Source organism: Jaminaea rosea, assembly GCF_003144245.1.
Source record: "Jaminaea rosea strain MCA 5214 unplaced genomic scaffold BDZ90scaffold_3, whole genome shotgun sequence".
Classification (NCBI taxonomy): Eukaryota; Fungi; Basidiomycota; class Exobasidiomycetes; order Microstromatales; genus Jaminaea; species Jaminaea rosea.
Window position 1 is genome coordinate 1,230,377 of NW_020289977.1, and position 18,961 is coordinate 1,249,337.

The 18,961-nt window shown below is 58.7% G+C and overlaps 10 protein-coding genes across 10 annotated transcripts; 5 read left to right on the plus strand and 5 right to left on the minus strand.

Moving 5' to 3' along the window:
• Positions 1 to 1,766: 1,766 nt before the first annotated feature.
• On the plus strand, positions 1,767 to 2,828 carry BDZ90DRAFT_217623 (hypothetical protein; the record flags this gene model as incomplete). Its single annotated transcript, XM_025504326.1, has 1 exon — positions 1,767 to 2,828. A coding segment is annotated over one exon (1,062 nt), but the record flags the coding sequence as incomplete, so codon positions are not given.
• A 727-nt stretch (positions 2,829 to 3,555) lies between these two features.
• On the minus strand, positions 3,556 to 4,988 carry BDZ90DRAFT_231171 (hypothetical protein). The gene has a single exon (XM_025505748.1). The coding sequence runs from the start codon at positions 4,640 to 4,642 to the stop codon at positions 3,716 to 3,718; it is 927 nt and encodes a 308-aa protein (XP_025363796.1). The 5' UTR covers positions 4,643 to 4,988; the 3' UTR covers positions 3,556 to 3,715.
• A 112-nt stretch (positions 4,989 to 5,100) lies between these two features.
• On the minus strand, positions 5,101 to 7,201 carry BDZ90DRAFT_231172 (aldehyde dehydrogenase). The gene is made up of 5 exons (XM_025505749.1): positions 7,049 to 7,201; positions 6,858 to 6,964; positions 5,880 to 6,786; positions 5,375 to 5,797; positions 5,101 to 5,232 (listed from the first exon to the last, which is right to left on the minus strand). Exons 1-5 carry the CDS (start codon positions 7,106 to 7,108, stop codon positions 5,134 to 5,136), a joined length of 1,596 nt encoding a protein of 531 aa, XP_025363797.1. The 5' UTR covers positions 7,109 to 7,201; the 3' UTR covers positions 5,101 to 5,133.
• Positions 7,202 to 7,379: 178 nt separating this feature from the next.
• BDZ90DRAFT_231173 (hypothetical protein) lies at positions 7,380 to 7,752 on the minus strand. Its single transcript, XM_025505750.1, has one exon. The coding sequence runs from the start codon at positions 7,688 to 7,690 to the stop codon at positions 7,487 to 7,489; it is 204 nt and encodes a 67-aa protein (XP_025363798.1). The 5' UTR covers positions 7,691 to 7,752; the 3' UTR covers positions 7,380 to 7,486.
• A 263-nt stretch (positions 7,753 to 8,015) lies between these two features.
• Positions 8,016 to 8,890, plus strand: BDZ90DRAFT_278566 (hypothetical protein; the record flags this gene model as incomplete). Its single annotated transcript, XM_025509101.1, has 5 exons — positions 8,016 to 8,041; positions 8,403 to 8,447; positions 8,527 to 8,547; positions 8,682 to 8,769; positions 8,847 to 8,890. The coding sequence occupies 5 exons, from the start codon at positions 8,016 to 8,018 to the stop codon at positions 8,868 to 8,870; spliced, it is 204 nt and encodes a 67-aa protein (XP_025363799.1). The 3' UTR covers positions 8,871 to 8,890.
• Positions 8,891 to 9,257: 367 nt separating this feature from the next.
• BDZ90DRAFT_140876 (SAICAR synthase-like protein) lies at positions 9,258 to 12,546 on the plus strand. The gene is made up of 2 exons (XM_025503466.1): positions 9,258 to 9,396; positions 9,480 to 12,546. Exons 1-2 carry the CDS (start codon positions 9,353 to 9,355, stop codon positions 12,505 to 12,507), a joined length of 3,072 nt encoding a protein of 1,023 aa, XP_025363800.1. The 5' UTR covers positions 9,258 to 9,352; the 3' UTR covers positions 12,508 to 12,546.
• On the minus strand, positions 12,425 to 14,239 carry BDZ90DRAFT_231175 (hypothetical protein). The gene is made up of 2 exons (XM_025505751.1): positions 13,160 to 14,239; positions 12,425 to 13,084 (listed from the first exon to the last, which is right to left on the minus strand). Exons 1-2 carry the CDS (start codon positions 14,188 to 14,190, stop codon positions 12,586 to 12,588), a joined length of 1,530 nt encoding a protein of 509 aa, XP_025363801.1. The 5' UTR covers positions 14,191 to 14,239; the 3' UTR covers positions 12,425 to 12,585.
• Positions 14,240 to 14,462: 223 nt separating this feature from the next.
• Positions 14,463 to 15,467, plus strand: BDZ90DRAFT_259239 (hypothetical protein; the record flags this gene model as incomplete). Its single annotated transcript, XM_025508147.1, has 2 exons — positions 14,463 to 15,241; positions 15,320 to 15,467. The coding sequence occupies 2 exons, from the start codon at positions 14,463 to 14,465 to the stop codon at positions 15,465 to 15,467; spliced, it is 927 nt and encodes a 308-aa protein (XP_025363802.1).
• BDZ90DRAFT_231177 (hypothetical protein) lies at positions 15,448 to 18,091 on the minus strand. Its single transcript, XM_025505752.1, has 2 exons — positions 17,936 to 18,091; positions 15,448 to 17,861 (listed from the first exon to the last, which is right to left on the minus strand). The coding sequence occupies exon 2, from the start codon at positions 17,591 to 17,593 to the stop codon at positions 15,515 to 15,517; it is 2,079 nt and encodes a 692-aa protein (XP_025363803.1). The 5' UTR covers positions 17,594 to 17,861; positions 17,936 to 18,091; the 3' UTR covers positions 15,448 to 15,514.
• On the plus strand, positions 17,776 to 18,865 carry BDZ90DRAFT_250569 (GPN-loop GTPase 3; the record flags this gene model as incomplete). The annotated part of the gene is made up of 2 exons (XM_025507698.1): positions 17,776 to 18,265; positions 18,347 to 18,865. The coding sequence occupies exons 1-2, from the start codon at positions 17,831 to 17,833 to the stop codon at positions 18,863 to 18,865; spliced, it is 954 nt and encodes a 317-aa protein (XP_025363804.1). The 5' UTR covers positions 17,776 to 17,830.
• Between the last annotated feature and the right edge of the window lie 96 nt (positions 18,866 to 18,961).

An 18,961-nucleotide genomic window follows, 5' to 3' on the forward strand; every position in this document is an offset into this window, starting at 1 on the left:
AGCCCACTACGGCCATGCAAGCGCTCCGTCAACAACATGCCGCCTCGCGCAGCTTTGCACACATGCGCCCACCACCGCAGCGAGTCCCCAACGCCAACGACATGCGCCAGCCCGTAGCGCCCGCAGCCTCGAGTAGCGTGACAGGCAGCGACCGAACAGGCAAGCCAGCCCCAGCCCCTACATCCGCCAACGTCTCAGGCGAGAGCGACACCTCCGGCAGTGATGCCTCCGATGAGGAGGACGACGATGGTGCGCCCAAAGGCCTCGCAGCATTGGAGCAAGCGCGACACTCCCCCGAGAAGAAGCGCAGCACCAAGATGATGAACAATGGAGCCAAGCCGGTCAAGCGTCGCACCCAGCTCCTGGATGATGGCCGCGAAGTCATGGAGCGCGCTCGGAAAGAAAGAGCAGAAGCTGAGCGCAAGCGTCTCCTACGCGCTGCTACCGACTTGCGCAACTTGCACTTTTCAATCCTCGAGTGGAGTTGGTACCACCAGGGCGATACATACCCACCTCCTCGCGGCGGATCGCTGCCGCCCTTCCAACAAGTGGCGGACAAGTTTCGCAACGCAGATGAGTACGGAGCCGTTTTTGGGCCCTTACTTATGCTGGAGTGCTGGTCACAATTCACTCAAGCTAAAGAAGAATACGAGCGCGGCGTCATTACGACATTCCCTTGTGAGGTGCAGGGCAGGGTCAACGTGGATTCCTTCGTGGACGTGAGCGTCGTGATGAGCAACAGCACGCCAATGAGCTTCCGGCTGGGCGAGAGTGATGTGGTCATCATGCGCCAACGCGAGGATGGAATCGCCCCCGATCAGCGGGCGAGTCGGCCACGGATCCTCATCGCCAAGGTGGAGATGTTCAAGCGCAGTCCGAAGGGCAGCCAAGTCACACTTCGCTGCGTGCTAGAGGGCGATCAGCAAGGCATCTCTTCCCACCTGGTCAATCGCTCCGTGTGGGATATTGGATCTCTCTTCCCGCTCTCGACGGTCAATCGAGAGTTCGGGGCGCTGCTGACACTACCACACTACGATTTGGTGAGGGACATCATGCAGGCGAAGGTGGCACCGAGGTACAGGGCTTCGCCGCAGGAGGTCAAGGAGATGGTGCAGACGTATGGTGTGAATCAGCCGCAGGCCGAGGCTATTCTGGGGGCGTTACAGAGTCAGGTGAGCACGAACGGGTAGCTCGGACGAAGAAGTGCCTGCTGACCGATCTGACGATACCTCATCCCCTCCCCCGCTTCACAGGGATTCAGCCTGGTACAAGGACCTCCAGGGACGGGGAAAACCAAGACTATTTGCGCCCTTGTTGCCCACTTCGTCGCCACGCGCCGCACCCCTCAAAACATTGGCGGGGCCGGCGGACGCGCACCACCTAAGCAGGCCATCACACAGAAGCTCCTCATGTGCGCTCCGTCCAACGCCGCAATCGACGAAGTCGCACGCCGCGCCAAGGCTGGCATGCGTGGGCCAGACGGTAAAGATGTGAAGGTGAAGGTAGTGCGCATTGGAAGGGACGAGGCCATGAATGTCGCCGTAAAGGATATCTCCCTCGACAATCTCGTGGAGGAGGCAATGGCCAAGTCTGCGGGTCAGCTAGGAGATGGGGCCAGCGTCGATTCCCTCACGGCAGAGATGCGCGGCATCCGCCACGACATTGACTCGAAGCAGTCTGAGCTTGAGCAACTTCGCCTCAACAGTGGCAGTGATCCCGTTGCGGTCGCGCGGATCAAGCACATCGAAGTTGAGATCAGAGCACTTATGGCTCGCAGGCTGGGAGTGGCCCAACGCCTTGATGAGGCAAAAGACAAGCGCCAGACCGGACTTCGGCAAATGGACGCGGATCGTCGTCGTATCCGCAACGAGATCCTCCTGGATGCGGACGTCATTTGCTCGACCCTCTCCGGTGCAGGACACGAGGCTCTTGCCTCTCTTCCGATCGACTTCGAGACGGTCATCATCGACGAAGCTGCCCAAGCCGTGGAGCTCAGCACAATCATCCCGCTGCGCTACGGATGCAAACGCTGCATTCTCGTTGGTGACCCCAAGCAACTACCGCCCACTGTCATTTCCCCGAAGGCATCACGTCTTCGCTACTCACAATCCCTTTTCAAGCGCATGTATGACCAGTCTCTGCAGGACGTCTACCTCCTTTCGATCCAGTATCGCATGCACCCGGACATTTCTGCCCATCCGTCTGCAGCCTTCTACGGCGGAGCACTGCAAGATGGGCCGAACATGGCGCAGCTCACCGCTCGACCCTGGCACAGGGATGATTTGCTTGCCCCTTTCAGATTCTTCAGCATCAAGGGGCAAGAGCGTACGAGTCGCGGCCACTCTTTCATCAACCCCGAGGAGGCCCAAGCCGCGCTTGCGCTCTATGATCGTCTCGTTCGGTCCACGCCTGACTTCGACTTCGATGGCAAGGTCGGGTGCGTCACTGGATATCGTGGTCAAATGCTGGAATTGAAGCGAGTCTTCCAGCAGCGCTATGGAAGCGAGATCGACAAGCGTATCGATTTCAACACCGTGGACGGCTTTCAGGGACAGGAGAAGGATGTAATCATCTTCTCGCTCGTCAGGACTGGCGGCGGTAAGAAGGGCGGGCGTGATGGCGGAGGTGGGCTGGGTTTCTTGGAGGACGAGCGCCGTATCAACGTCGCGGTTACGCGCGCCAAGTCCAGCTTGTTCATCCTGGGTAATGCGGATGGGTTGCGCGATGCCTCCAAGCGGGATGGGCTTTGGAGGACCTTGGTGGGCGAGGCGGAGCACCGGGGTGCGCTCAGAGCCGTGCATAAGGGGTCGTTCGTACAGACGGCCATTGGAGGGGGCCGGACGATTGATCGGGGACAGCAGAGGAAGGGTGGAAGGGCCAGGCCAGCTGGTTGGTTGGCGGCAGAGGAGGCAGCGAGGGGTCAAGGAAGTGGCAGTGCTACGTCTTCGCGAGAGGGGACCGCCAGCGCAACAGGCCGGAATTCATCGCCTCCGCCGTCCAAAAAGCCGAGGATTGAGGAAGGCGAGGTCGACGCGAACTCAAAGAAAGCAGCGTCTTCTCCGCCGAAAGGTACGCCGCCTGCTCCTCCAGCTCGGCCACCTCTCCCTCCCGGCCTGCAGACCATGCGCCCAGGAGCAGCCAACGCCAGGCCAATGAGCACAGCGCCTACCTTTGCTCCCGTGAGGCCGCCAGGACATGGCGTTGCGGCGAACGGCATGCCTGCTGGTCTGCAGACGCGACGACCTCCTACGGCGGGCGGTAGCAATGGCCCTCCCCGGCCACCAGGGGAAGGAAATGGCAATGCAGGCGGCGGCAGCGGCGGCGGTGGCACACGTGTCGTCCGAGCGGGCAACTCAAATCAGCAGCAGCCCAGTCGTCCCCCACCGCCGCGACCTCAGCCTGCTCGTCCTATCCCACGGCCAGGCCAGCCACAGCAGGCGGTGAACGCCAACGGCCAAGGTAATGGCGGTCCACCACGACCACGTCCACCGCCAGGAGGCGGAGGAGCAGGAGGAGGGCCAACGCGTACAGGCTCTGCACCTGGCCAGGCAGCCATGGATGCCATGTTTGTCAAGAAGAGGAAGCGCTGAAGAAGCGCCATCATTACTACCAGCATCGCTGTGTCATCTCATCATGATCTCATCATCATCATCACTTGTGCCACTGTAATCACATATAGCATCGCCCTTCTTCCGCCTACGTCAAGAATTGTCCTCTACTGCTTCGCCCTCTGCCCCTGTCCAGGCCCCTTGCCATCCAAGCCGAACATCTCCCTTAGCCCAACACCGTACGCCAAATGCATCAACCTAGCGTCCACTTCATATCCCTCCTCCTTCTGCAAGCGCTTCAGTTCGCCATAGAGCCCCTTGAGCTTGACGAGCCTACGCTCCACAAACTCCCCCTCATCAGGCTCGGCCACCGGCGGAGGCGAATCGTCCGAAGCCAGATCGATGCGCACGCAAACCAGAGTCATGCAGGCCATACTGCATCCCGGGTCGCTGTACATCGTTCGGGACACCTCCAGCACTTTACTCGTCTGACCAGACCCATCCCCATCATTCCCAACTTCATAGCCAGTCTCCTCCTTCAACTCTCGCATAGCCGTCTGTTCTGGCCCTTCACCTTCATCCACCAATCCAGCGGGAAGCTCGATAACCAATCCTTTACTCTTGACCTCTTTCGCCTCCTTGCGCTCCTCCTCCGCAACCATTACGGGAGGTCGAAACTGGCTGACCAGGATCACCTCGGGGTCTTCACGACTGCTCGGCCTGGCGATCAAACCAAGGATGGCAACCGCGTCCACTGCGCTGCCTTTGCGGGTTGGACGCTCAGCCGTCTCCCACTTGCGATCACGGCCCGTCGGGTCGCGCCATTGGATTGAGCGGAGGGAGACCCACTTGAATTGGTCGGTTTCGAGGCGGTTGGTGGAGAGGATCTTGCTGTCCGTTGCTGGCGTGCCGGTGGACATGGTGGTTGTGGACTTGGAAAGGCGGATGGAGGTGTGGAAGGAGGAGGGCGGGAGGGTCGCGGTAGAGGCTATGTGGCCTTTTGGCTGCGTGTGGGTCGCTGATCTGGTAGTAGCGAGAAGAGGACAGTACGGGGCAAGACGACTGCTAATGGCCCTGCTCGATGTGAGGAGCATATATCCCGTCAAGTTGGTTGTGATGAGAAGGAACGAAGAGTTGATGAAGCTGGATCCTATTCACGTCAGCGCAAGCGCGCACGGCCCACAGCTTGACGAGTGGAGGCGAACGGCCCCTTGGAAGACACTCCATCCTGCGTCGGCTCTCATCGAGAAGTCGAACAAATTCATTCGAGATGCGAAACCAAGGACAGAGGAACAGAGATCATGTGTGAGGAGAGATGTCGTGGATCTTGAGATGGGGAGAAGAAAGAGGGTATCGACGACTGCAGGCAGGGAATGGATATGTGCCCGCCGTCCTAGCGAATGAAAGAGTAGAAGCGAAATCGCGCAACGAGACAAAAAAGAGACATAGAGCCAGCTAGGGGGGTTGCCCATTTGCTTGGTATCCTGCTCAATCTAGACCTCGTCGCTCCTACTATCATTCGTCGTCGATACTGAACCCCCTCCTCACCTCATTTTTGCAAAGGTGACGAGTGGAGTCTAGTTGCTTAGAAGGCCGTGATCAGCCCTCTCGAGCGCGCACCGAGGACGAGCGAAAGTAGAGCGACGAGGTAGACGAGCTTCCTCACGAGGCCAGAGGAGTTGGGCTCTTGGTGAGAAGGAAAAGAAAGAGGGGACGGCGAAGTGGGAAAGATGAGAAAGGAGAGCTCAGAGTTTTGCCCTCGGGTCCCCATCGCTCTCCCGCAGGCCGGAGCTGCTAGCGACGTCTTCGCCGCCACTGCGACTCACCTTGGTAACCGAAGCGTGCGGGTTCTTGGGGCGGGCAAAGTTGGCCTTCTTGCCAGCCAGGAAGCCGAGCATGCTCAGGTTCTTGATGTTGTAAGGCGGGTAGCGGCCCTTCATGAGCATCTCAACGGCGTGGCCCATGATACCCCTGTGGGGGGCCTCAAGCACGGCACGCTTGTGGGAGAACTCGTCGAAGCCCCACTTGCCGTGGTAAGCTCCGTACCCCGAGGGACCGGTGCCGCCGAAGGGAAGAGAGCCGACGGCGTTGTGCAGAAGGATGTCTCCGGTGAGGACACCGCCCGAGCGGCAGTTCTCGATGAGCTTGTCGCTGTTAGCTGAGAAGGAGTAAAGGGCGAGAGGCTGGTCGCGCGAGTTGATGAACTGGATTGCCTCGTCGACGTTCTGGACTGCGACGATGGGAAGGACCTGCGGGTGCGTGAGTAAGAGGAAGAGGTAACGCATCAGTGTTGCTGATCATTGTAAGACCCGGCCATCACGTCATGCTCACGGGACCAAAGATCTCGCCAGTCATGATGGAGTCGTCGGGCTTGACATCAGATACGACGACCAGGGGGAATGCGCGGCTCTGCGACTTGTTGTCCTCGGGCGGCCCACCGAGCACAATCTTGCCGTTGGTGCCCTCGAGCATCCCCTTGACACGCTTCCAGTGTCCCTCGTTGACCATCTTGCTCTGCTGGTCAGTGGCAGCCTCCTGTCCCTTGGGCCAGAATTGATCGGCCGCCTTCTTGAACTCGGCGACGAGCTGCGACTGGACCTTCTTCGTGCAGAGCACATAGTCGGGTGCAACGCACGTCTGGCCGACGTTGAATTGCTTTCCCCAAAGAATGCGCTTGGCCGCAATGGGCAAGTCGGCCGTCTCGTCTACCCAGGTAGGTGACTTACCGCCCAGCTCAAGGGTGGTGGGGCAGAGCCACTTGGCTGCCTTTTCGGCGACGATGCGGCCTACAGTACCGTTACCGGTGTAGAGAATGTGCTCCCACCTGCAGTCAAGCAGCGCGGTGGACTGAGGGATACCACCGTTGACAGCGCGGTAGCACTCAGGGTCGAGATACTTGGGGAAGAGGTCGGAGATGAGCTTGGCCGAATGGGCCGACACCTCGGAGGGCTTGAGCACGCAAGTGTTGCCCGCAGCGATGGCGCCGATAAGAGGGCCGATCTGGACTGTCAAGGGATAATTCCACGCGCCGAGGATGAGGACGGTTCCCTTTGGCTCGCGACGGACGTGAGGGTTGTGAAATCCCCAGGCGAGACCAGGAGAAACCTTCTCCTTCTTGGCCCATGACTTGACGCTGTGGACTGCTTCGACTGCTTCGGTGATGGTGGTCATGAGCTCGGCGAACATGCTCTCGAACTTGTGGCGACCCAAGTCCTTGTTGAGGGCCTCGCAGAAGGCGCTGCAGAAGGGGTGTCAGGGATCAGCATCGAGTGCGAGTGAGTAGAAATGACCACTCTTGAACACACTCACTCCTCATTGTCCTGCAACATGAATGCAAGTTGCTTGAGCTGGTTCTGACGGTACTCGATGGAGCGAGTCTTGCCCGTCAAGAAGGCAGCACGAAGCTCCTTGTTGATCTGAGAGAGCGTGGGAGAGAGGAGGCAGTGACAATCAGTCTCGTTGGCAGGCGAATGTCACATTGTCCGTGCTGCCTCGCTCACCTGCGGGATGCTCTCGACGGCATCGTATTTGAGGCCGGCGGCTTCAGCTGCGGCTGCCATGATGACTTGGTGAATGGAAGAGGGTGGTTCGTGAATGTGTGAGGGATGTGGGTAGTTGCGACCTTGACGAAGATGGAGTGAAAGGTGCAAAGACGAGATGGGTAGAAGGTGGCGACGTCAGCGAAGGACGAGACGAGAGGAGCCCCGCAGGGAGAAGAGAGAGATGTCGCCTCGTTCTCGCTTCGTCGTTGGCCAAAGCGCAGCGTCTGTCGTTTGGTCCACTTCATCGACGGCGGCAGCGAGGGCGCAGCTCGCTCGTTGCCGCCACTCTCGCCCGGATAGCCGGAATCATCAGCGCATTTCAATTTCCAGGGACCCTCGGACCAGCTGCCTAACCAGCTGCCAAAGTCACACCGAACCTCGGCCGCGTCGCAGCGCTCAGAGGATAGCCGTGTGCGCTTCTTCAAAGAGCCCTGAGCGGGGGGCCGCGTCAGCCATGGTCAGCATGACCTGCTTCACAGCTTGAATGGCATTGGCAAGGATGGGGAGCGACATGCCATTGAGCAAAGAGCCTCGTCGATGGTGGCAAGATGGGCTTGGCAGCGGGGCAGCAAGGCAGCATCTGATGGCGAGGCTGGTCATTCCGCACGCGTTCAGGTGCGCGTGACCGCCTTCTGCGAAAGGATTCGATGCTTGATCTGTGCACTGTGGTGTTCTGCTTTCTCGCCCTAAATCAATCGTGATGAGTGAGCTCGGACGCTGCTAAGTGATGATGGTGCGAGATTAGTAGTAGAATGGAGGCGGTATCGAAAGCCACGTGGTCTGTTTGACAAGGTTCATTGGTGTCTTCGGGTCGGAGCGGACGGGCTGGGGTCGCCCTTGTTGCTCGTCCTCGACTGGATCGTCGACGCAGCTCGCCCTTGGTAATCTCCATCTCCTCACCACCACCTCACTACACCTGCCCACCATGATCGACTCGCTTGTCAAGAAGGAGTGAGTATTAGCAGATGCATCGACCATGGACACTGGGAACGATCCCACGATACACGCGACGCAGCTATATTAGATGGACGACGGAGGGAATGTCGTGGGAATGTCGTGGGGAGAGATGGGCAGCGCCTTGCAAACGGCCTCTTCATTCTTTCTTCTGATCATCGCTTCTGACAACGAAGCGACAGAGAAGGACGCGCAAAGGCATCGAGGCGAAGACAAGACGACACCAAGGTCGCTCTCTACTGCGATGCTCCTCCGCCCATGCCATCCTCATCCGCATTCTTAATTCGCCGATCCACCGTCGCATCGTTCGAAGAAAGCGGAACTAATGACGCCTTCTTTTGTCCTTTCCCTGCCCTAGAAACACCATCCTCCAGCGCCAGCGCATCTACCAGGCGGACACCAGGTGAGTGCGCCGCGCTGCTTGCTCTGACATCTATACGAGCCATTCGACTGACTCCTTCACCCCGCACTTCTCATCACAGGCCCGTCTACCAGCGTCTCCCGTGAGCATCGAGATGACGCTGTCCCTCCTCGAAGCGAATGCTCGAATTGACGAGGACTCGAGGCAGAGTAGCCTTGGCAACATAGCAAGATGCTGACCTTTCCAGAACTTTACGTCAATTCCGCCTCCTCGCAGTCGCTCCAGGATGTACATGACCGTCTACATGGCCTTCTTCACGCTGGGCATGATCGGCACCACTGGCGGCCTTATCAACGCTGCTAGGGTGAGCTGCTTTCAAGGATCTCTTGCCAGGGCATCATCGCTGACCTAGTCCCGTCGCTCCCTCTGTTTGCGTCGCAGGGCAAGAAGGCTGGTGACTCGTAGATGTGGTGCTAGCATACACGCGCCTCTTTTGCATGGGATGGAAGGCTGGCAATCAATCTCGTATTCACATCGTTGCCGTCTGCTTCACCAGACTTATGCCATCGCATTCTTTGCCCCACGCCCATCGAGGGCCTAAACCGAGCGGTCTTGCAGACATGACAGCCTGATTCACGAAGCATGATTGAGTTTGCTTCTTGCTTCGATCGTGGCCCGTTTTGTTATCTCAAATGATGACACACTCGCGAATGGACTGGCTCATCATCGAGGAGGGGAAGGCTGTACAGCCTCGAACGGAGAAGCTGCTTCAGGTCGAGATTCAGGTGGCCCGTGTCGCGTTCCGTCGAGTCTGGATCAAGCCGCCTTCTTCCTTCCTTTTACTGTCCACCTCACGCATTGTCACTTCGTCATTTCCATCGTTCATCCATCCATCGTCATCACCAAATTCGCTCAAGGAAAGGCTACATCGCCTCCGTAAGGACCCGATGCAAGACTGGTCAAAGCTCAAGGTCGCTGAGCTCAAGGAGGAGTGAGTGATCGACTCGGACATCGTGTTACTGCTACTCAGTGCGCTACTGACGCCTTTGTTCTCACTGCGGCTTCGTTCGTCAGGCTGACCTCGCGCTCTCTCCCAACCAACGGTCTCAAGGCAGAGCTCGTAGCTCGACTGGCAGAGGCTGATTCTAGCTCATCCGCAGCTCCAGAAGCGAAAGAGGAGAATGGCGCAGAAGTCGCTGATGAGGCAGAGGTGACGGCAACTGATGAGCCGCCGGAGACAGAAGGTGGTGCGGGTGCTGATACGGTACAGAGCGGCGACAAGCCTCGTCGGACCGACGCAGATGGAGTGGCTTCAAAGAAGAACGTCGAAGAGGAGCCAGCAATCGAGCTGCTACAGGCACCGGCAGAGGAGCCTGCGCCAACTGAGGAGATCGATCTCGGGGGTGAAGCAGCTGCAGAGCAGCCAAAAGACTCTGCCATCGACGCTACCACGGCAGTGACCACGAAAGAGCCGCAGCCCACCGAGGGCAAGCCGGCCGATTCAGCCAAGCCCGCCTCTTCCAGCCTCGTTACATCGGAATGGCTCATTTCCCAACTCTCTGCCCTCAACGCTTCGCACACCAACTCTCCGTCATCCCAGATTGCTGGTCACCCAGGGACAGTACGATCCCTCACTGGCCCCTCAGGCGAGGCAATGGTAGTCAAGCAGACCCTTCCTGCCGAAGTGGACTTCTACGCATCCCACCTGCACGCCTCAGGCAAGCTCGAAAGCGAGACGAACAAAGGCCAGTCACTGCGCAAGCAGATGGCCACGAGGTGGACGCCGCGCTTCTACGGCTCTGCGACTGTTGCAGAGGGCGAGAAGCCGTACGTCGCATTGGAGGACTTGCTCTCTGGTGGGTTTGAGAAGGCAAACGTCCTCGACGTCAAGCTGGGGACTCAGCTTTGGGACGAGATGGACGCTTCTCACGAAAAGCAGGAGAGGATGGAAGCGGCGGCAAAAGCGACTACAAGCGCTGAGACTGGGATTAGATTGACGTCATGGAGAACATGGGACTCACAAGCTGAGGATGGCGCGGGACAATTTCGATCGATGGGCAAGGCCTTTGGCAAGGCGATCAGTGCTGACCAGCTGCCGCTGGGCCTCACTGCCTTCTTTGGCTTATTGAGGGGCAAAGAGGCGCAAGAGTTTGAAGAGATCGATCAGCGGGCAGCGAAGGACGCAGTTGCCGTCGCGGATGCTGCGAAGAGTCCCGTTCTCGAAGGTCCAACACTCATCTCAAGTACCCCTCGGCTGCCGTTCCACCTTGTACATCCGCTTCTCACACTACACCTTCTTCCTCAGCTGGACCGGCTCATCGGCCTCATGTCACAGCTCGAGGTGCGCATTCGCGGCGGCTCGCTACTCGTCGTCTTCGAAGGGGAGCTGAACGCGCTCTGGAGAAGAATGAGCGAGAGGGCAATACCCCCCGCAAAGGGCGATGAGGCGGAGGAGAAGAAAGAAGGGGAGGACCAACTTCATGACGCCAAGACGCCGAAAGAGCGCAAGCGTTCTCCGCCCCTAGTAAAGCTCCGCCTTATCGACTTTGCGCACTCTCGTTTTGTACCGGGCCAAGGACCGGACGAGGGGCTGCTGAAAGGACTGCGTACGCTGCGCGCCCTTCTTGGCCACATGGTCGAGGACGTCGTGCCAATTTCGCAGGTCAGCATCGAAGAGGCTGCGCAACATCTTCCTGCGGCGAGGGTGCTGAGAGTCGAGGGGCTGGTCAGGCCTATGACCCTTGCGTTGCTTAAGGACAAGTGCAAGGAGATCCTCGCGCAAGGGGAGGGGCAGGAGGATCCGCTCGACACGACTGTCCTGGATGGAGGGGCGTGGCTGGATGGTATCAAGTCCTGCGGGTGGCTAGTGTTCCGCACCACTGAGCTGGCGATGAAGCTGCAGCGGGAGTGCGACGGCAGTCCATTCCCTCCCACCGCTTCAACAGCCATGGCCGTAGATGAGGCGGCGGGTCGACCCTCTGCACGCTTCTACCCTGTAGCGGAGCCTAGTGTGGACACGATCGTGACGGAATATGTGCCGCTTGAGGAGAGGGCATGGAAGGGCGAGAAGAGGGAAAGGTTGCCGCTGCTCGTTCGCAAGCCGAAGTCGAACAACGACGAGGCCGACAAAGAGGGACTCGAGTGGCCCTTCCTTCTCCGTCTGGCTCACCCGCCCAGCAACGAGTCCGCGGGGAAGGAAGGTCAAGCAGCAAGCAAGAAGGATTCCAAGAAGCGCAAAGGCCAAGACCCTGTGGCAGGCGTCAGCAACAAGCGTGCCGACCGTGGTCAAGGGACAACGATCCGTGGTATCGCTGGTCGCAGCGACGACGCTGCAGGCGCTGCTCTGATGGGCAGAATGGGCGGCTTCACATCGCGCGACGGGCCACGACGTCGTTCACCACCTCCTCGACGAGACGTGTGGGAGCCTCAAATGGACCGTCTCCCGCCGCCCGACCCGTACGGCTACTATACTGACGAGCGGGATGCCTGGCGTCCACCTCCGAGAGGAAGGATGGATGAGATCGATCGTAGGGATTGGCGATATGACGCTCGGCCCATTCCTGATCAATACGCCGCTCCACCACCGCCGCCAAGGGATGATTGGCGTAGGAGAGAGAGGGACGACTGGCGAGCGCCGCGGGACGATTATGCTTACGGCAGGAGGAGAAGTCGCAGCCCTGTTGACACTTGGAGGCGAGACGATCGCGCGAGGGACTATTCTGCGCTATCTCGGCCTCTTCCTGAAGAAAGATGGCGCCGCGACCCCTCTCCGCCCCCACCGGCGGCAATGTCGCGCTATCGCCAAGCTGAACGCTACTACCAGAACGACAGCCGTGCACCTCCTCCGCGTCGTGACGAGCGCGACTACGGTCGTGAGCGCTACACGCCCCCGCGTGGTGCCACCACAATTGGTCCGCGAGGGGATCGGCCGCCTGCTCCAGTCGCCACGGGTGACCGATGGAGACAGCGCGAAGAAGATGTGAGGCACAGATCACCTCCCCGTGGTCCGAGGGATGGAGCAGGGGGTAAAAGGTATGCCGCAGATGCGGAGCAAGGGGATCGCTACGTCCCGAGGGGGCGATTCGGTGATGGAGGAAGATGAGAGCGGATCCTCTGATGGAACACTGGACTACAACACAAACCAAGGACTGCTCATATGCGATTTAATGCTCTGCTTTTTCTAGAAGCCAAGCTTAGCCCTCAATTCCTCCTCCAACCCACTCAGGTCCTTCTCTCCCCCTCCCTTCTTCCCTCCCTCCCCACCCTCCTGCTCCCTCGTCAATCGCTCAGCCTGCTGTCGCCTTGCCTCCACTTCGGCCTTGTCCTCCTCGTCTACCCTCTCAAACTGTAGCGCCTCCTCCCTCTCGTCTTCAGGCAAGGCAGCCAATTCACGCTCACAACGCTCGCAGCCACAGGGTCCGAACATATGTTCGCGCCAGAGGAGGAGGTTTCGCCTACGAAGGGCTTGTGAGGGATCTTGGTAGGTGATCGTTAGCTCTTCCCCGCGGCTGATGGGACGAGTGGCAGTGAGGAGTACTTTGGTTGCTTGACGAACGCGCGAGCGCGGGTGAGGGGGGTGGTGTGCTTGTAGGTTTGGGGAGCAGGTGTGATTGAGGTGTGAGTGGATTGCGTAGAGGGAGCCTTGTGACTCGAGGTTGAGGTTGGCCCTCCCGAGCGAACTGTGCGCGTGGAAGAAGAGACATGCAATCAGTATAGGCATGGAGGTACCCCTTCGTGCTTCGGGAGCTGCTCACCGCATGAAGCCATCCCAGCCAAACAATTGTTGAGCTACTTCCCTCGGGAAGCCGGGCTCCACGATCCATTTGCCCTTGCCCCTGATCCCACCCTGGCCACCTCCGTCTAGCCTGCCCTGCTCATACGGATCAATGGCGATCCTGAGTAGCTCTAGCGCCTTCTTGAGCGTCGCCTCCCACGCCTTCTTTTCCACCTCCCAGCCAGGGTTGCGTCTGCGCCTGGCCACTTCGTGGATTTGAGCAAAAGCGCGAGTGTGGGCGAGAGTCTCCTGCAGAGTGGCTCGAGCATCCTTGTTGGTCGAGGTGAGTGAAGGCGGGGGAGTATGAGAGTGACAAAGCAAAGTCATCGCATACAGTCTGGCCACACTGTGCAGGCTGAGGTATGGGTGGCCGGTCAAGAAGTCAAGGAACTGCCCCGAAGCAGGATTGCTGTTGCGGCAAAGGAGATTGTGATGCCTCGTTCTCCCTCGATTCTCGCATTCCCTGTTGCACCACGTAGCCCCACAGCTCGAGTTGCCGCTGCTGCCTGTCGCACGACATCGCACCACAAGCGTGGGGCTGGCATGCTCGATGGGTTGGAAACAGTCGTTGCACAGCTCTCCTGACTCGACGTGCTTGGCTTGCGCCATCGGTGGGGCTGACACAAAGGCGCTGTCCATAAAGACATCCTCCCCCTCTGCGAAGTCTCGGGTTGCTACGAGGCCTTTGCCCTTAATCGGGTCGAAATAGTGCTGCGCAACGCCGGGCGGGAGAGGGATGGAGGAGTCGATTTGAGAGACGGGGTGAGATGAGGATGAAGAGGCAGGTCCGCTGGATTTCTTCTTCTTTTTGTTCTTCTTCTTCTTCTTGGAGGCAGAGCTGCTGGAAGGGGCATCCTCTTCGTTGTCATCTCCTCCCTCGTCCTCTTCTTCGCCAGTCCGCGCTTCTGTCTCCTGACCCTTCTGAGAGCCATTGGGTGTCTCTGATTGGAACACCGGCGGCTCGCTACCCGCTGCATTCGTCGTCGTCGTCGTTGTCGTCTTGGCTGGCATCGTCGCAATGGTTGATGGGTGGTGAAGCGTCCGAATGTCGTGCGCCTGGATCTCCAAGTTCAAAATCAAAGATTCTCGTGGTTCCGCCCTCGCCTCGCTGCGCCTCTCGGCGGCCTCCACCACGCGGACCTGCGAGAGACGGCGTTACCAGCGGCTCCTTTGCTTCCTCATCATGCCGTAGCACGAGACGCAAGCCCTCTCCACCCTCTTTGCTCTCCCTCTCCTTAATACCACCGCCAGCATCCACGCTACATCTACCACAAACTCACGCCATGTCCCTCCCAGGATTCCTCTCCCTCCTCCTAGGTTGGATCTACACTGCCCTTTGGTCCCTCTCCTTCTACCCGCAAGCCCTCACCAACCAGCGCCGGCAATCCTCTCGCGGTTTCTCCACCGACTTTGCCTACCTGAATCCTCTAGGATTCTGGTGCTATTCGGCCAATCAGCTTGCGCTTCTTCTCAATGAGGCAGTCAGGAAGGACTATCGGGATGGGCATAAAGGGTTGGACCCGACGGTCCAGTGGAACGATGTAGCTTTTGCTGTGCATGCTGCTATCGTCAGTACTTTCACATTGGGGCAGAAGGTATGGTTTGGAGCTAGGCAAGCCAAGCAGGAGCGCGAGAGAAGGGAGTGCCTTGGCGAGCAGACGCAGGAGCAAGGCCAAGGTAGCGAGAGCGGGCATGACGGCTCGTCGGAGGCAGCCATTACTGAGGAAGGCTCTTCGCGTCTCCCTTCACGCCCGGCCCTCATTACCATCTCTCTCATCCTCCTTACCATCCTCCTTACCACGCTCCTGTCCCTCTCTCACGCATTTGGCGTCCGCTCGTTTGCCGTCGTGGATGTTCTGGCCGCAGCAAAGCTGTACATTACCTTGACTAAGTGGATTCCGCAGGTCGTCCTCAACTACCGACGTAAGAGTACCATCGGATTCAACGTGCATAGTATCACCCTGGACATGGCCGGGGGCGTATTGAGCTTTGCTCAGCTCTGCATTGATGCGCGATGGATCCAGGGAAGCTGGGATGGCGTGACGGGAAATCCAGGAAAGCTGTGAGTACAAGAGCTCTGTGTGAAGACGGACCTATCCGTGCGTGTATGCTGACCATGCCTCTTTCTGCTTCTGCGCAGCGGTATCTCGCTGTTCTCTCTGGCCTTTGACATCATCCTCATGACGCAGCACTACATCCTCTATCGCAATGCCAAGGAGGATAACGTCGAGGACGAGCCTCGCGCTCAGCAGGGCAGCGACGAGCGCACGCCACTGTTGCGCGAGTAAGGTGCAGCGTTATTGCGGCTCTCTAGATTTAATCTATTATCTATGCTCTACATCTCCTCTCCAGTCACACGCATCGCCTCGTCCCACATGCCCCTCTCAAGCCTCAACGCTTGATCCCACAAGCCCTGCAATCTCTCCATCCTCTCCGCAGAGGGTTGCTGCATCCCCGCCGCCTCTTCCTCCAGCTTGGCCAAACCAGCACGAACAGCCGTCAGGTACCCGGTACTGACGTACTGCTGATACCATGTGCGCAGGCTGTCGCTCATCTTGGATGAAGAGTCGCCAGAATCGGCGAGGCGCAGCCGCCAGCCCATGTCCGCATATCCGAGGAGACAGGGCATTGTGACTGTAAGTGTCTCCAGGCTTGCACCCCCATGCTTGTCCGCCACATCCAACACGAAGCGCGTATAAGCCATAACGGCTTCGCCTTCTCTCTCCGCCTCTAGCTCCCTCTTGCCCACCCCGAATGAGCCCTCGCACAACGCTACGTGCCCCGCCGCCTCGCGGGCCATACCGTGCGCCAGTGTGAGGAAGTAGTCCGCCTCAGCAAATGAGGAGGCAGATGAAGCGGAACGTGACCAAAGTCGTGAGTAGTGTAGGAGGAAGTGGTAGTCTTGCTTGAGGAAGTGGAGGAAGGGAGCGCGAGAGAGCGGCTGGTGTGATGCTGATGATGAGGAAGAGGCAGGCTGGAAGTGTAGAGCCAATCGTTGAACGAAAGGATGCCAGACATACGCTTCCCAGAGGGGTTGGGAGCGAGAGAGGAGGGCTGTCACTACCGGAGTGGGTTGAGAGCCAAGACGTGATGACGAGGAGGGGGAGAGCATGCCAGCATATCGCTCCGTGGTATCCGCCGAAATATCGTCTTGCTCCTTCGCAGCAGTGAATCTCTCTGCCGTGCTTTGTAGGACTCCCCTCGGCCCAACACTGACCGCATGATCCAACGCACCCGGTCCCTTTCCCAAGTCCTCATAGCCCCTCACGATTGCTGCTTGCACATACGCGATACTTCGCCAGCATGCGCGACGCAGCTGCGCGTCTTCATCAACCTCTCCCTCGCCACTGCCGCTTCCCGCAGCAAGATGCGTAGCCAACGCCGAACTGAGGGTGCATCCAGTCCCATGGGTACAACCCTGTGTGAGGCGTGGACCGACGAAGAGGGTGTACGTGTTGGTCTGTGAGGTGAAGAGAATGTCGATCACTACTTCCTCCTCTGCGCCGTCGTCTTCTTCGTTGAGCAGGTGGCGCAGCACAGGGGAGTAGGGATGGCCGTCGCTTCGTACTACGATGAGGTTGTGCGACGAGCCGCGCGATGAGAGGGAGACGGCCGCTCCGGGAGACAGGGCGTCGGGTGCTGCACTTCTGCTACCTTCGAGGTCCTGCTGGACCTTCCGACATCGACCGTGATGCTCATGTGGCTGCTGATCAGCTTGAAGGATACCCAAGCTCCTCAGCGCCTCATCCACCTCCCGTCGCTTGAAGGCCTTGTGCCCGCCTTTGAGCAACACAGCCTTTGGTCCGAGGTCGGAGAGCTTCTTTGCTGCATCTAGACGATCCTGAAGAGTTTGTAGAGGCTGTGGAGAAGGAATGGGCTGCTTACTGCTCCCCTGTGCCTCTGATCGACCCACCGTCGCGTGGGCAAGTAGCTGCTCAGCCTCCGGCAAATTGGGCGTCAGGAGCGTGCACTGCGGGAGTAACTTGGTTATCAAGCCTTGAATAGCCTCATGCGGTAAGAGGAGAGATCCCGACGTGGAAACCATCACGGGGTCCAGCACCACGGGGGCCTTGACGTCCTTCAATTCCTCTGCAACAACTCCGACCACCTCCTCATTAGCTAGCATGCCAATCTTCCACCCATCGATCCTGATATCCTTCCTAACGCTCTGCACCTGCTTCCGAAGAAAGTCGACGGGAGGAACATGGATCCCGCTTACCCCTGTAGTGTTCTGTGCCGTAAGCGCCGTAATGACTGACAAACCGTACCCTCCTAGCGCAAGGACCGTTTTGAGGTCTGCTTGTATTCCTGCTCCACCGCCCGAGTCTGAACCTGCTATCGTGCAGACTCGTGGCGTATGGGTAGAAGAGGCTGACCATAGGCTGAGCGAGGGGTTCGCAGGGTGCCCTGACATCTTGCTTAATGGGACGACGAGGAAGAACAGAGGCCGAGGTGAAAGCAGCGACCGTCGGCGTGGGCTTGGGCGTGGGAGTGAGAAAGCAGCGGACAAGCGTCAGTGGAGGCGATGCTTACGTAAGGAAGCGGATAGAGATGAGGGCTGCGATTCGCTACTTTTGTCAAGATTATTGGCCCTCTTCTGCCATTTCTTTTCCCCTCATCACTATCACGTCGTCCTCGCATCTGCGTAGCCATGGGCCGCTATGCAGTCTTCATCTCCGGCCCTGCAGGGAGCGGCAAATCGACATTATGCTCAGCTCTCATCGCTCACGCCAACACGCTGGGTCGTAATGTCCACCTAGTCAACCTTGACCCGGCAGCGGAGCATTTCACCTATACGCCCACTATCGACGTCCGTGAGCTCGTTTCCCTACAGGATGTCATGTCCGAGTTGGGACTGGGTCCCAATGGAGGTTTGGTGTACTGTTTCGAATACCTGTTGGAAAACTTGGATTGGTTGGAAGAGCAGCTGGGCAGCTTTGAGGACGATTATTTGATCGTGGACTGTCCAGGTCAGATTGAGTTGTACACGCACACCAACTTAGTGCAGAGGGTCTTGAGCTTCCTCGCTGTCAGCCATTCGTTTCGACTGTGCCAACTTTACTTACTGGAGAGCCACTTTGTCGATGTGAGTGTGCAAGCGCAGCGGACGTAGCTGAGCGATACGCTGATCCTTTCCCCCCCGCCTCGGTATCGATATCACGGCTAGGACGTAACGAAATTCTTCGCCGGCACACTGAGCGCCATGAGTGCCATGATCAATCTGGAAGTCCCCTGGATCAATGTCCTCTCTAAGGTCGACCTCCTCTCCCGCGGAACAGTAGGCTCAACATCCTCCGCCTCCGGCACTTCCCTCGCCGCTCGCCGATCACTAGAACGATACCTGGACCCAGACCCGCTCCTCCTAGCATCGAGCGCTAACGCCTCGACCAACCCGCGCTTACACGCCCTCAACGCCGCAGTGGTCAGATTAGTTGACGATTTCTCCGTCGTACACTTCCTCCCTTCGGACGCCAACGATGAGCAGTCCGTGGGGACCCTGCTCAGTCATATCGACCATGCGATGCAGTATGGCGAGGACGAAGAGCCCAAGGAGCCGAGGGATATGGATCGATTCGAGGACGAAGGAGATGGGCCAGGGGACGAGCAGGAGGAGGTGGAGAGGGATTTCGAAGATTTGTTGAGTGGCAGGAGTGGGGTGGCAGGGGCGGGAGGCATTGAGATTTAGAGGGCTCCACGAAGGGTCATGTACATTAGCCATTGGTTTCGACTAGCATCAGCATCGCATCCGTCATGCGGGAAAGAGTGGAAGCGTGTACGTTCG